Source organism: Aphelocoma coerulescens, chromosome 1, assembly GCF_041296385.1.
Source record: "Aphelocoma coerulescens isolate FSJ_1873_10779 chromosome 1, UR_Acoe_1.0, whole genome shotgun sequence".
In the NCBI taxonomy this organism is placed as follows: Eukaryota; Metazoa; Chordata; class Aves; order Passeriformes; family Corvidae; genus Aphelocoma; species Aphelocoma coerulescens.
In genome coordinates this window covers 95,343,155-95,358,754 of record NC_091013.1, presented here as the reverse complement: position 1 = coordinate 95,358,754, position 15,600 = coordinate 95,343,155, and the positions used below count along the sequence as shown (strand labels likewise).

The following is a 15,600-nucleotide window of genomic DNA, read 5'->3' as shown; positions in this document are numbered from 1 at the left end:
CTCACTGCTGCTCTGTGTAGTTTCAGTCATCAGCTGGTTAAAGGCTGCCTTGGATGCATCAGCTTTCATAGCTCAGATAGTCATCAGTTCAAATGCAATCCTTGTTGGAATTGCTGCTCAGTGTATTGCGAAATGTTTCTATATTGGCAATTTTATCCATATTTTGAAAGGTTTTTAAAAAAACCATTGCGTGTCACCCCCACTTTTATAACTGCACCCTGTGCTTTGGGGAAAGCACTTAGGATTATCTGGAATTCGTTTTGTAGTCAAAGAATTTCCTTCTCCTCTTGCATTTTCTGATAAGAGTTGCTTTTAGATTAATTTCTCTAAAATAACATGGAATATCCATGGTACTTCTGTTTAAAATATTGAAGTTGAAACCAAGCATAGAGTGTGGATTTGTTACTAAACTGAAGTTAGGGGAGGTGGAGAGGGAGCAGGAGTAGGATTAATGTAGAAGCCCATGTGGTAACCTGCACTAAGATAGGATCTATAAAATTTTCAGTGCCGGGGTTTTTTTATACAGAGTGGTAGGTTGTTATCTGTGAAGCTTGTTCATTAATGCAGCAAGACTGAAACATCAGATTTTGCTAAGCTACACCCTCTGCCATCCATTACTGGAAGCAAACAGCTTGAGCTGTGTTATTCATATTCTGCTGGAGTTTGTTGCTTTATAACTGAACATTTTATGTTATTTGAAACAAAAATTATACTTGAAAATCTGATAGTGACTTGACATTTGAACCACAGAATAACACTGATTTTGAAAATGACTTCTGGTTAAAGAATTTTTTGTCTAGTGCCTGAAATGCCCCCCTTCGCCCCCCCACAAAAACACCAGTCCTGGGATGGGTAAGAAGCGTTTAACTGATGCTTTCTTTTCAAGCATGTAATTTCTGGTGTTTCCCTGCATGACCACTTAGTTTCCTTTGGTGAAGAGTTGCAAGAGGATAACATTTATTTATGGTTGCTGAACTCTTTAAAAATGAAATTAAAGCAGATAGTTAATACTTGTTTAGCTATCTCAGTATTTCAATCAGTTGGATTGTGGAATTGTAACAAATTGTACCAAATTGTCATTTGGTACTGCTTATGGCATTTGGATGCGTCCTATTGGCATTTCTTACAAAATCTCTGTGTTTGCAGTTGTCACTTCTGTTTGGTTATATTCTTTTTTTCTCTGCAAATACCAAAATAAAAATAATTTTCAGTGAGTTAGCAGTCTGTAAGATTTAGACCAGCTCAGCTGGTGGATACTGAAGCTCAGAGATTAGTTATCATCTTGATTTTGGTGAGTTTAGTTGCATCCTGAAAAATTAAGCATGTAAGTGTTTATCTTTGCAGTAAGTGACAACTCATACTTCTAAATATTTTGTTGCAAGTTTGCAGTGAGACTGTGATTTGAATTGACCTCTCTAGCTACAACACAGTGGGAATATGCTTGCAGTAGCAATATGAAATACAAATCCATGAACCATTAGAAGTGCAAGTATTCTTAGCAGCTATTGGCAATTGCTTCTAAAAAAGTACATTCTTTTGAAGCAAAAGGAGTCCTGGAAGCAGAATATGTGTAAATGGGGACTGACTATGTACATGTCAGCTGTGCTTGCTTTTAATGTTTGCTGATGTGAGGAGGATGTTTTGGCCTCTTCACTGGTCTCTGTACAAGAGGTCTCTGTACAATGTCTTGTGCATTGTGGCTCAGGTAATCACTGTTTTCCTACAGTTACTTGGCTCCTGATGTTACTTTCCTACAGTTACTTGACTCTGTTCTCAGTATATTACTGAAAATACTATCTTGTGTCCTGTTAGTAGAAGTTGCATGCCTCTTGTTTTTGAGTGGTGTCACAGCTAGGAGGTCCCAGTTCTGCACCACGGCTGTGATAGCGTGCATTGCTATCGCATTAGTAAATGTTGGTGTGGAAGCTGAACCAAGTTTGTGAACTCATTTGTGTCATTCTTGGCAGTACCAGTAGGTGTGTTTTTAAGAATGTCTTAGAAACAGATGGGGTGGGGGTGGGGGGATTGTTTTTGTATTTTGTTTATTTGTTTCCTTCTCCAAGTGTTTAAAGCGTGCTAGCTTTAGAAATAGTTTTAAAGTCTCTTTTTCGAGATGCCTTTCTTCAGGTCTGAAGACTTTCTGGAAAGAAATTTAATGCGACATCCTGAATTCCCCTTAGTTAGAATAGTGACTAGCCAACTCTTAAGTAGTCGAGGTGTACAAGAAATCGTACTTAAAAAGGCCCTTCTGGTCTTCAGTACTCTATGAATCTGTCATTCTTTAAAATGACTTATGAATTAAGATCAAACAGGTTCAAACTTGCTTCTTTTTTTTCTTTATGAGAGAGAGACTCTGGAAGTTTTTCATTTGTGTAATTTTTCTCTATTTGTTTTTTTTTTTTTTTTTTTAAGGAAATATTTCTCTGGCATTTTCTTTATGCCAGAGTTTGTCTTTCATTGGCAAGACTGTATTACAGTGGTTTTGTTAATTGTAGTATTAAGGAAAAAACCAAACAGCTATTTTAAGATTTTTTTGTTGTTGTTCTGTGTGAGTATCTTTGATTTTGTTAACATTTTTTCATTGTTCAGTAAAAGTTTTAAGTCAGTGTACTACATTTTAACATTCTTCATGATGTGAAAGCTTAATTCAGCTAATCACAGGATACTACCTTATTAACCTTATTACAGAGATCACACGTCATTTATGTACTGAAAAGTGAAAAATAAAATCAATGGTCAGATCATCTATGTACTTTATTAAACACTTCCCTTCCCACTTTATATCTTCCCTTGTTAATCCTCCCTCTAAATCTTCCTCCCAGATTTTTGAAGTTTTCCGAATTTACTTTTAGCTCAAGGAAGAGGTTTTGTTATGTAGGATTGGAATATTATCCATCAGAATGACAATCCTTGCCAGCAGCTCATCTTTGGATTGTCAGTCTTGCTGGAATTTGATGGATTGTGTGTGAGGTCACATGGATTCTCTTTTCACATTTTTTTCCCTACAATGGTTTTTCTGATAGAACCATTTCTTAAAAAAAACCTCTCTGATTTTCTTAGTTCTTTACTTGAAGTGCTGTCAGAGGTAATAATTTGATACATCCTTGATGAATACTATTAATGGTGGAAAAGGGAACTTGAAAAGCTTGGCATGCTTCTGAAAGTGGTTGTGAGCAGATGATTCTTCTGTCATGGTTTCTAAAAATGATGATGGTGTAAAAGCTTCCCAGAGTGATGCTGTCAGTCATATCACACTGTTTATCATGGCCTCTTAATTGCAAATTCTTGAAGTAGAAGTAGTAGCTCTTTCAGTGCCCAGTTGCAGCTTTGGATGTTGAAGGATAACACTGAACTGGTTGTGCCACAGTTCCCTTTAGTTTCACCCCAATATAAAATTAAAAATGCAAAAATGGGGTGTGTAAAGTGTTTTAATTAGACTTGGCAATACAAGCCACTTGTATAGCTACTTGCATGTAAACATGGGGTTTTTTTCTGGAGAGAAGCCCCACAAGAATGAGGCCGGTGAAAGATCCACAATGTCTTGAGTGGGAAGATGAATTTCAGTGGTGCAATTTTGCTTGGTTACTCCTCAGAGTTCAGAGCTTTTGCCTCTGAAAGGGTTGTTCACCACAGAGATGCAGCATGCATGCTGAGTATGTTGTGCATGAATGTTTGCCTGCAGGTTCCACACAGGGTTTCTTAGCTGGCAGCCGCTGCATCTTTAGCAGGACTGTGGCCAGTTAAAGCCCACATCTGGTTATTTTAACTTTGCTCCAGAATGGTTAAGACAGGGAGAAAGACGTCTTGCCTTGTTCAGTGTGGTGGAAAGAAGCCTTAAGTACTTAATTTTTCTCTTGCAAATCTGTGAGTTTTGTGATAAACCAAGAGGCCCTAAATCACATTATCTGTTAAATTCTATTTTTATGCAGTTGTCTACAGGTGTCAAGGTACATCTCATTATCACAAGGGTAGAAAGAGGAATGCATTAAATTGAATGCTTTTGAACACTTGTGTACACAGTCTAGTGATGATCAATTTTTTCTTTTTCCTAAGTATATTTGAAAATTTCAAATAAAACATTTGCATTACTTTATATCTTCATTTTTAAGTGATGTTTTCAAGTTCTTCAGTCCTCTTACACAAAGCATCATTTTCTTCTTGCTACAAAGAAGATACAGCAAAGGTGATGGGCAAGCTTAAAGTTCACAGATAGTTTTTACTGAAGCTTCACACACTGACTTCCTACATGCTCTTGCTATACTTTCAGTGATAAATTTAGCACTTAAAAATGGTGACTCAAACGTTTAAATTTACTGTCATTTTCCTAGTTAATCATCCTGTTATTCAGTAATACATAATATTTATTTTATTGATTGTATTTATAGAGGGTCAAAAGTGTGAAAACATCTTTGTTTTAAGGGAATATCTACAGGGCAAAATTAGGAATGAAATGTCTTTTAGAACAGATTGTGTATTAAATTTTATGATGCTAGAATGAAGCCAAGTTGTTTAAAATGGGGAAACTCCAAACAGTCCCTGTGGTAATTTTGAAATTAGATTAGAAAATGATTGTTAGAAGTCAAGATGATGGTGTATGCCACCTACACTGGGAGAAGGAACTGCTGGTGCAAAGATGGAGAATGGGACTGTTTTATCAGTTGGATGACAAACTTTCAAGAGGGTTAGAAATATGCTTAAAGTCTCTTCTTGGTGCAGCTGTGGGGTGCAAATAATGACAATTATGTTTTGAGGTTTTCTTTCTGAAAGCATCCACACTTGGTTTGGTTTTTTTTTTTTTCAGGTACCCAAACCGTGAGCTTCCTCCCTGCCAGCTTCTGTCGATTCCATGGTACCAGAAATTATTCTTACCTGTGATGGCTGCTGCCTCCTCCCTGTCCCTACCATGCATCCTCTGCATTGTTCAGACTCCAGTGGCTGGTGGGCCATATCCATCCCTCACCCAGCAGAAGGCAGCTGGGATGGGAACCTGGGCACAGAGCTGTGGTGCAGCCCAGCAGGGGTACAGTGAGCGCTGGCAGTGGGTGGGGCAGGGAAGCGACAGCTGCTCATGAAAGGCAAGATGGTGCTGCCACCATGGATCTGCAGTTTAGGGTGTGCAGTCTCAGGTATGAACTGGAAATGGAAGGGAGAAAATGTTGAGTGTAGTGTTAATTTAGTGTGTGAATTATTGGTATGATTGGAGAACTTTTTGCCTCTTAGTTGACATATGTGAGGCTTGTGAAATTTCATGAGGTCCTAGTGTGGTGAAGAGTTTGAAGAACTTTTCAGGAGGTTTGAAGCTCATTCTGACCGTGACTATTGCTTATTCTTGTAGTGTTTTGCATGACCATCTGTGTGTTATTTTTCATTTATTCATCATCTGTGTTTCTGCTGTGTAGCACTTAAAACACTGAAGCACAACAGTGTTTATTTTTAAGAAAGTGTTGGTGCAGATTGCAAAGTAAATGCTGTGTCTTGGGAAGTGGGCAAGCTGCATGTGCCAGCCAAAGAAAGACAGACAACATGAGCTGTCACTGTGAGTCAGGCTGGGCAGCAGATCAGAAAGGCTTCTGCATTATGTACCATGGAGCACAGAGTCCTCTCACAGACTCCTCCTGTAAATCACTTTTCACCATGCCTAGCCTGTTTTCATAGGCTCCTTTTGCCAGCATACTGTATAAGCAAGTCATAACTGTTCCTGAGGATTCATATAGTTTCCCTGACATCAGTAAGTAAAAGCTTTGCAGCAGTCTTAGACAGCTGATCTTCCTTCTGTTTTTTTTGAAGTAGTCAGTTCAGTTAGTACATGGCAGCAGAGGAAGCACGTCCTACCTGCTCTAACAGCTTAATAATTTTAGATAATTTATTTTAAAATGTTACCATATTTTGGATGCTCAGTTTAGGATTCCTAAGTGTTACTCTTTTGTGTAAAATTCAGTGGCTGAAAGCTTAGACTGGAGTTCCAGAGATATGATTGTAAACCTGCATGTACAGATTAAAATAATAAAGTGCTAATTATCACTAGCCCAGCATGTGAGCAGTGTTGTAAATGAAAACAGTAAAATTTTGTTGTAATGGCATATTAAATTTTGTACTTCTGCTGTAAGAACAAGAATCAGCCTCTGTCTCCTCTCACCCTCTCCTATCACCCCACTGAGCTGCCAACATCTTGAAAAGCAAAATGCTTACTGTGCTCTTGTCCTGTTCCTGTCTTTGTTAAACCTCAACCCATAATTTCATTAACTAAGGGTGCCCCACAGCAGGTAAATCAATCCAAGCTGAGGCAGCCATAATCCCACCTGCCCTCCATTCCTTGCCCTGCTACTGGCAGTGGCACCAAGAGCTGCCTCAGAAAGGTGGGTTGGTGAAACCCAGCGCTGTGTGGTGGCAGTGGGTCAGGCACTCTCTGTAGCCAGCTTGGTTCCTCAAGCCAGTGCACTACTCTTGTGTGACTGCTCTTCCCAGGATTGGGATGGTTTCTGCCTCTCTGGTTGGCATTCAAAGTTGTTTAAAATGCAAACACAGGTTGGCAGTGCTGGTGAAATAAGCAGTTGCTGGTGTTTCCCTTTCTCTCACACTGTCTTATCCCTCTGTCGAGGAAGGTGCTGCTGCATGTGCATACTCAAATAAATTAGGGGGTTGCTCTAGATTAAAACTAGCAGCTGTTTTTATGCCAAATCCCTGCTCTGGTTGACCATGTGGCTGCATAAATTGTTTGCCTCCAGTGCCAGGAAGGGTGTGAGAACATGTGGCCAAAAGGGAGAGGCAGACAAGGCTTGCTTTTGTGTGTGGCTGTGCTAATTTAAAGTGCCTTCAAGTGTTTATTGACCTGTGACCTCACTTGTGGCAGTGTGGGGTATTTTATGTTGTGAAACGTCTGTAGTGGGATGAAATGCCCAAACCAGTGTGTTACTGAGGCAAATAAATGGCATAAAGATCAAAGTGGACTGTGTGCTTGTTGGCTTGTTAAGAAAATTAATTCTGACAGAGGAACGGATTCCTTCCTGAAGAACATCACTCTGTGGAATTCGGTGGAAACAACAATGAGTTTGGAGGACACAAATAAGGGCATTTAAAAACGCTTGAAAAAGCTATTTATAATGTGATGTCTCTGTGGTCTTAATTCCTCTGTTTCTTATTCATGGAACTCTCTTGTTCTTTGTGTAAACTTTCATGCCCACACTGCAAAAAAACAAAAAGCAGATGCAGTATCTTTTAGTGGTATGCTGATAAAAAGCAGGGAAATGCAGAGCACAGGGGCTGAACAGAAGATGAGAAATTATAGTAGTGCATTGAATCAGCAACATTGAATCAGAGTTGTGCATTTAAAGTTAAAATAAATGCTTTAAAACACCCTTTTTTGCTTCCATAACTCTACTAGATTTGGTTCTACCTTTGCTTAGTTAAAACAGTTTTAATTACATCCAATATTTAGTCACAAACATACAGAAAATCATAGCTTATATTAAATGTATGTAAAGTCTTCTCAGGAAATCCACTGGTTAAATTGATCTCGTTCAAAAGGCAGTGCCATGTGTTACGACTGAGATTGGTATTTTGATATGCTTTATAGGTTTTAATATTGAACTGTCTAATGTCTTTATCACTCACTCTTCTCCAAGTAAGGAATGGGAAAGTATTCACTGGTCTAAAAAATTATTTTTTAACATGTTTTGATAGTGAGAACAAGGTTAGCAGTCACTAACAGCAACTGTTCTTAGTGGGGGGAAAGTTCTGATTAATTGACTTCCACAACTATAAATCTTTTTTTTTGTGGGTATTAATAGACTACTTAGGACCCACTCCTGCATGTTCAATGTTCTTTCATTTTATTAAATTCCACATTTTCTTCAATTATCAAAATCCTGTGGATTTGGTATGTTTGTGTTGGTCTGAGTGCTCTATTTTGTTGATGTAAAGAACTTGGCTTTAAGAAATAATTTTCAATCATCTGCATGATTGCATCAGACATCAATGTGCCATGGCCTGGGGGTCATATGGAATCTGTCAGGAGGCTCCTGATGACAGCAGTCTGCCTTCTGCCAGCTCATTAAGAGGTGCCCGTGTTTCTAACACAGGTTTTGGTGAAGAGCTGAGCTTTTCCTCTTTGCTGTGAACTTGGTCCCCAGGACATGTGAAATTGGATGCACATCTGCAGGCCTTTTAAGTGTCAGGTGTGATGTGTGCACACGAGAGATCTGGTGTATCAGCAAAGGGCTTTATCTATCCTGCAGGTGCAGGGGGTCTGTGGTGTGACAGGGAAGTCTGAGAGAGAGCAGGAGGCTTGTTCAGCTGTGTACTGACAGCAGAGGTTGTTAGCCCATTCAGGAATAATTAATTAGGGAATTGATGTCTCTCTTCAGTGTGTTCTCAAATATTCTGCTCTCACACGCACAGATTAACAGAAGCAAAAGATTCTGTGGCACTTAATGACCTCCAAATGAACGAAGTGACTGCTGTCCTATACGTGCTGCTGTAGTGTGAAGAATTGTACTTTTTCTTGGAGAAATGGCCAAGTATTGCAGATTGCTCCCCTAATGCTGGATGTGTGTACGTGTCTCTGGAGTTCATCACTGGTGTTTAAATAAGTATGGCAGAAATGATGAAGTGCCACGTTTCATGGAGAGGCTCAAGAACTGCCCTTTTATAGTACCAATACAACAGGATGTGGTTTCATTGTTCTGCAAGTTTCGCTGGAATTGTGATTTTGAAAATTTTCCAAATAGCTCATGAGTGATGCTGCTGCCCTTAGCAGACTGTATGCCACGGTAACCTTCAAATTCTTCAGGCATGAAGTGTCTGGCATTTCTGTTATCACTAATCTAAGTGAAATACAATAAAAAGATCTAAAATGTCCATTCAGAACGAGCTACTTTTAAAAATTGACTCTATAGTAAGATGCTGCAGTTCAGGACAACTGTTTTTCCTGTCCCTACTTTTCTAGTATGATTTGACAGCAGGTTCTTTAATAAGGGTGGAGGAGTATTTTTCCTCTCACGTTTTCAAGAAAGCCTATAATAAAAGGGAGTTTTGAGACTGGCATTTCTGTTGAACTGTGTGAGGAAAATTAGAAAGTTTTTCTCTCTAGCCATGGGAAACAAGACATTGTTCCAAACTACAGGGGGCAGTGTTGTCATTTTTTAGTGATGTGTCTTTAAAAGAAAAAGCCCAATGTTTTTTAAAACTTAAAATATTTTATTTGTATTTTATCACCTAAATGTGTTTAGTTGTTTTGGAGTTCTTTTGCTTCTCCCATCAGAAAGCTGTGCCATGTTTGTTCATTCATGCAAGCACAGTGCAGGTACTGTTTGATGCTTGAGACAGCTAAACAGCAATCTAGTGAAGTGTTCAAATGAATGTTAGGAATGATCTTTTCTACTTTTAACTGGAGAAATTTACATTTTGGGTCAAAGAGGAGACCCAAGCTCTCCTTTGATTTCCAGCAGTATAGGCTTGAGATGGAAGAATGTGGGGAAGAATCAAAGATACAGAATCACGTGCATTATTGGTATTCCTGGTTTTAAGAAATAGTATTTGTGTGGTTACTGCATTGCAATAACAGGCCTATAGAAATGAGAAATAATTAACTTCTGAGCATTGTAGTTCATGCAAGCATTTTTATTTTCCTTAAAATGCACTCAGAACAGTGTATCTGCCCACACAGGTGAAAGCTACTATGATTTCATGTTCAAAAGGCCACTGTGTCAGTGTATCTGCAGAGTGTTTTCAATCTATGAGTTAATAAGCAGTTGTTTACCATGGAGTAGGAAAAACACAGAATTGGTTAATGGCTCATTGCTTTTGTTTAGGACATAACTTAAAACTGACTGCTGCTTGTGTTGATAACTATTTTTATGTCTGCAATATAAAGAGTTTTAAAATTCTAACCCCAAATATATTCATCATGAATATATTTGTTGTTTTTGTTGTTGTTAATATAATAAATTCCATGCATTTTGTAATGTGTGTGAGTACTTGCTTGTGAAAAGCCATTTTACTAGAAAAGGAATCCTTTATTGTTAAGTGTAACATGTTAAGATTAATCAGGAATCTGACATTTGAATGCTTAGTGGCTAATAAACCAAGGCCATACAGGTTCTGCATGATAAAACTTTCACTTTTCTTAGGTTTATAACATGCCTTTTGAAAGAAACCAGGATTGCAATGATACATAAAGCATGCGGTTCAAGTTACCTCTTTGTAACGTTGGACAATGGTGTTTCGTGTTAGAAGAACCCTAACTTACAAGAGTAATTTTATCAGCTATCCCCCAAAAGGAAATAATATTTGCCATGGGATAGAGCAAAGTGTTTTAAAGTAAATCACAGTAATAAAAACATGGCTGAACAACAGCTTTAGAAATAAAAGTTTTGATCTTACTAAGCAGATCTTGCAGTTAACTTTTCCGAAGATGTATCATTTTCATTCAAGACTGCTAGCAAGATAAAAAGCTGCCGTTTACATCTGCATCTGTTTATGATTCTGTGTATACCAAGAGCACTTTAGCTTTTATAACATGCAGCTATCCTTCAATGTGCTCAGGTTACAAGGAGACTAGTTTTTGTTAGCAGAAATTAGGTGTGTTTGCCAACAGATTAATCAGACCTGGTTAAATTAATCACAGGGGTTTTGTTCCACTTCAGTGCATTAGACTTACTTATCCACTCAGTCTTACATGTAATACATTTAAGGATTTTGAAATTTACTTAAAATTCTTCAATATGTGTACAATTTTTGTACCTAAAGCTTGGCTTACCTTTTCATATTTAGTAGAGAAACTACACATATTGTTGTATAATATGAAACACTTTCAGCTGTCAAAACAAACTTCTGTCAATACAAATCACGGTGATCATTGTGAATGTTACTCTGAGAACGTTCACCCTTCTAAACCAGCACAGAAATTCTTACACTTTTTGTGCTACATACTGGGGGAGAAACATGTCTAGATGTTGAGTAATTGAATTTATCAGTTTGCTCTTTATAATTTTATATTGACAATATACAATTTGTGGCCTTGTTTTCCATTTGTTAAACAAATTGGTTTTAGTACTGTTACAGCTGTTTAAAATTAATACTCAAATGTTAGGTAGAGGGCTCCAGGCTGGAGTTATGATTTCATTTGTTGTGCAAATTCCAAAAAATCAAGTATGTGACTTGCAGCATTCAAATAATGGTACAGCAGGAAACAACATATTAGCAGTTTGGTAATGTCAGAGCTGTATTTAAGTTGCTGCATTTTATTTGCTGGCCCTTGGCTTTCTACTTCTTTTTCATTATGTTGTCAGTACAGTAACGCAGTAAGACCAATGTGCTCTTGTTTTACTGTCAGGTTTCTCTGTCCTTTTCAGCATCTGTTTCCTTCTGTATTGTGGTGTTGAGGGAATATAAAGTAGCAGGGACACTTCCTGTACCGTCCATGCCATTTTTTAAGCCATGATGGTTAAATTTCCATCTCACTGAGGAAGCTGTAGCAGCCCTCTCTGATGATAAGCTAAGCAAAAAACATTAGTTAGATGTCTTTTTCTCACCATTGCTGTGTCATTTGCCTGTTTTCTTGCACCATGGTTGATGTGGTGTACATGAGGCTTTGAAGATGAACATGGGAGCTGATTTCTTTTTCTTCTTTCCTAGGTGATGGGTGTGGACACACTGTGCTGGGCCCTGAGAGCGGGACCCTGGCCTCCATAAACTACCCCCGGACCTCTCCCAACAGCACCGTTTGTGAATGGGAAATCCGTGTGAAGCCTGGGCAGCGAGTTCAGCTCAAGTTTGGTGATTTTGATATTGATGACTCAGATTCCTGTCATTCCAGTTACCTAAGAGTTCATAATGGCATTGGCCCCAACAGGACAGAGATAGGTAGGAGCTTTAATTATCACTATTTGAGAACTGTTGTCTTGTATAGAACTTGGGTGTACTGTTGGTACTTTTGTTACTTTTTGACGACAACTGTGTGCTAAACGCAACACAGATCCTGTAATAATCTTTCATTCTTGAGATTCTCAAAGGAAGCTCTACTGCAATGTAGGGGTTTTTTCTCTGACGTTTCCAAGTAGCTTGCAAAGTTCTTGTAAGCAGTGGAGAGGGAACTGTAAAACTAGAAGCATCTTCATTTTTAAAGAAAGACATAAGTATATATATATGTATATATATATATTTAGCTATATATAGATATATATCTTACCTGAAGTGCCTTTCTTTTTATATGGATTCACTCTGACTTTAGCTGTTCATCTTGGTGGTGTTAAAGGCTGTCAGGCTTCAGGTGTGTAGTGCAAACAAATATCCTCCATCTTCTGATAATGTTCTTAGATTTTCGTTCTCTTCAGGAGAATTTGATGATTAGAAGTCAGTGGGGTTTTTTTCATATAGCAGTGTGATGTTATCATCTACATCAAGGTATATGTAGAGTGTTTAAGGCTCTTGTGGTTACTTTGCATAAAACTCAAAATGAGTTGTCATTCTTCCTTCTCTAAAATTAGTTGTTATTACGCAGATTAACTTTATTTTCTTTCCTGAAGCTTTAATTTGGAGAGTGAGAAAGAGAGATTTACTTCACTGAGACTGTTTTTGTGCAGTTCAAATGCTGATCCCGCTAAATTGAGTCTTTTTCTAAAGAGGCTAGTGGACTGTTAGCTTTGTTAACCTCTTTTCCAACTGTTACCTAGGTAAGTGTGTGTGAAAATGAGTATGTGCTTGGAGCTGCTGAGCCAGACTTGGTCTAAAATAGGAAACACTGAATGCCTTAAATGGCAAGGAACGTCAAGTTCTGATAAGTCTATTACTCACTTTTACAAGGGACTTCATGGGTTCGAGTAAATGCCTGCTTCGTTTGTTCCTCTTGCTTTTCAGCTGTGGCCTGCTGGTGTAGCAGCACAGTATGTCAAGCAAATGTGTGTGTTGTTCTGCTCTTAATAAATTAAATCACAGGACAAACAGTGATGTTAACAATGGCAAATACAGATCATACAGGGTTTGGGGTTTTTTCGTGTTTGAAGCAGCAGACACTGGAGAGATTAAACAGTGACTTGAATTTTCTTGGGAGAAATCTGGATTTATCCTAAGTTTTTCCATTCAAGACTACTGACGTGGTCTAACATTAAAATACTAGTTTTAAATAAAATCTGAAATTCAGTCATACCTTTTTTAACCCAAAATGACTTAAATGTTGGCTGGTTAGATTAAAAAATAAATTGTTATTGGGTTCATTGATAAACAGAGAGGGTTTCTAATGAAGCTTCTAAGGGCTAGTGCTTATTCCAAGCCTGTTGAGTATTTATTAAGAAATCAAAAGAAGATTCAAATGCTCAGTGTTAGGTTTATCTCTAGTATAAGTAAGAGCTAGAGGAGTTTGTTATTAGATTTCATTACAGTCCAATCACTGTGCATCTGCAGGCAGATGTACTTATTTAAGACATGGGAGTTCCCTCTCCTGCTGTAATGTTGCTGTACAAAAGCAAAGGTCCTTTAATGCATAATGTCATACAGACAGAAGAGCAATATTACATCTTCTGCACATACAGGTGACAGAGGTGTTACTGCAGTCATGCTTTGTCCATTCCTGGTGCTTGCTTTTTCAAAGATTGACAAAAATCGGGCAGGAGGCCAGGGAAGAGGTAGAAAAATGATTTATAGTCTCAAAAGTATGTCTTGCCATGAATCATAAGGTGCATCACTCTACAGTTTGTCAAAGGCCATATGTCCATGGTGCAAGCAGCACTGGAGAGTTTATCCAAGCTAGATTTAAGTGGCTTGCACTGTGTGTTTGCCTGAAGAAGGGGATAAATGGTGTTTTGAGAGGATGGTCATGATGGTCAATCACGTAACAAGATCCAGTGGCTGGAAACAAAACTTTAAAAAGGGAAAAGAAAAGGTTGTGTTGGTATAATATAAATTGCATTTAAGTATTGTAAAATCTGTTTTCTGGGTTTTATTAGAAGATACCCTGGCTTTGTTAAAAAAAAACCACCTGAATGAGTAACATCTGGAAAGCTCTGAATAATGATAGGAATTTGTATTTTAACTTCTAAAATTTTTTAACATTATTTTATTAGTGTTTGGGAGTGCAGATCACTTTTTAAAGGAAATTGACATATTTATTTTGTATTATATTCATTAAGAGCTATTCTGCAGGATGATGCTACTCCACTTCCTTTAGTATTGTAATTTGCCTTTATTTGAGGAGGGAGTCTTGCCTCTTTTTCTGCTATTTTACAGTATGATAACATACTTATTACAAGGAAAGCAAATGGAATAACGAGCTAAAACAGAGGCAGTGTCATTTACTGCTGGTGATTATCCACTTTGATTATCCACTGCAGAATCTTAAATAGGGTTACAGATGGTTTTTACAATATCAAATGATCAAGGTAGCCTGTAGAACAGAAGATTATTATTTTCTTAACAAGTTAATTAACTGGTCAGCACCTTTTCTAAAGTTTCTAGTTAGTAGGACTGGAGAATTCCTTATTGACTGGGGTCTGTGTAACAGCCATTTATCCATGAATGGGACTTGGTAGCAGTTGTAGAACTTTGTCGGGTAAATACTATCAACATCTGCAGACCACAGCAGCTGAAATTGTGTTATTTTTGTTCATTTTGTATGGCAAGAGAAGTACCCAGGTACAGAACTTCTGTTGGATTTTTTTAGGTGTGACAAAAGAGAAAGAGAGCTAACGAGTAATGTATATTAATGGTGCTCACCTGTGATATGATACATGTATGATACTGCTGAAATGCAGTGAGTTGTGCTTGCTGTTGTCCAGAATTAAGGAAAGTACTTGACAGAAACCATGAAAGAGTCTATGAGGAAGAAGTGCTCCAGTAGCTGAGGGAAAAGGAGGGCTTTTTTCTCATTTGCTTCTGTAGATGCTTCTCATTGTCCTAACTTGATCCTTTTCCTTGAGAGATTCCTCATGTTCTTCGAAGCGCTGACTGTGGAGGTTACGCATGGCTAGAGGTGAATGGGATAAGGTCACATTTATCTGCAAGTGTGGGAGACCTGATGACAGTGACAAAACAAATGTGGAACTCACAGTCTGCCATGTGCTTTAAATGGTCACTAAGCACATTATTTAGTGTCATGCTCATGTATTTGCTTTTGAATATACACCAGAACTAATGTGAGCCTATGCTGCAGATGAAATAAGATGCTAGAAATTGAATAAGATGCTTATTGCACATGTTGTTTTAGGTCAATATTTGTTCTCCTCCTTCTCTTCACAGGAAAATACTGTGGTTTTGGATTTCAGATGGATGGTTTAATTATTTCAAAAAGTAATGAAGTCACAGTACAGTTCATGAGTGGAATTCACACTTCTGGACGTGGATTTCTTGCAGCTTATTCAACCACTGACAAATCAGGTATTTATAATTATTTAGTAATTTTTCTTCGCTGGCAAAATTAGAGCTGTCTAGTAAAAACACAGAACTAAATAATTTACTCTCAAATTCTCAAAAATAACTTCTAAAAATTTAATATACTTTTCATGATACTTCTGTGTAGAAAATTGGACTGCCAGCTACCTAAAAGTTGCTGTAATTTTAAAGAAAGGGTATCAAAGCTTACCTTGCATAGCAGAGGAAAAATGTCAGTTG

General features: G+C 37.9%; 1 protein-coding gene across 2 annotated transcripts in view; it reads left to right on the top strand.

Annotated features, from left to right (window-relative positions):
- The window catches only part of DCBLD2 (discoidin, CUB and LCCL domain containing 2), a 42,282-nt gene that overhangs the window by 5,271 nt on the left and 21,411 nt on the right, over positions 1-15,600 (top strand). The window contains exons 2-4 of one of the 2 annotated variants that reach the window (XM_069019434.1): positions 4,802-4,849; positions 11,635-11,862; positions 15,229-15,366. In XM_069019434.1, the coding sequence (XP_068875535.1) occupies positions 4,802-4,849; positions 11,635-11,862; positions 15,229-15,366 (414 nt within the window). The remainder of the gene's footprint in view (positions 1-4,801; positions 4,850-11,634; positions 11,863-15,228; positions 15,367-15,600) is intronic. The other variant, XM_069019446.1, reaches the window with a different exon arrangement.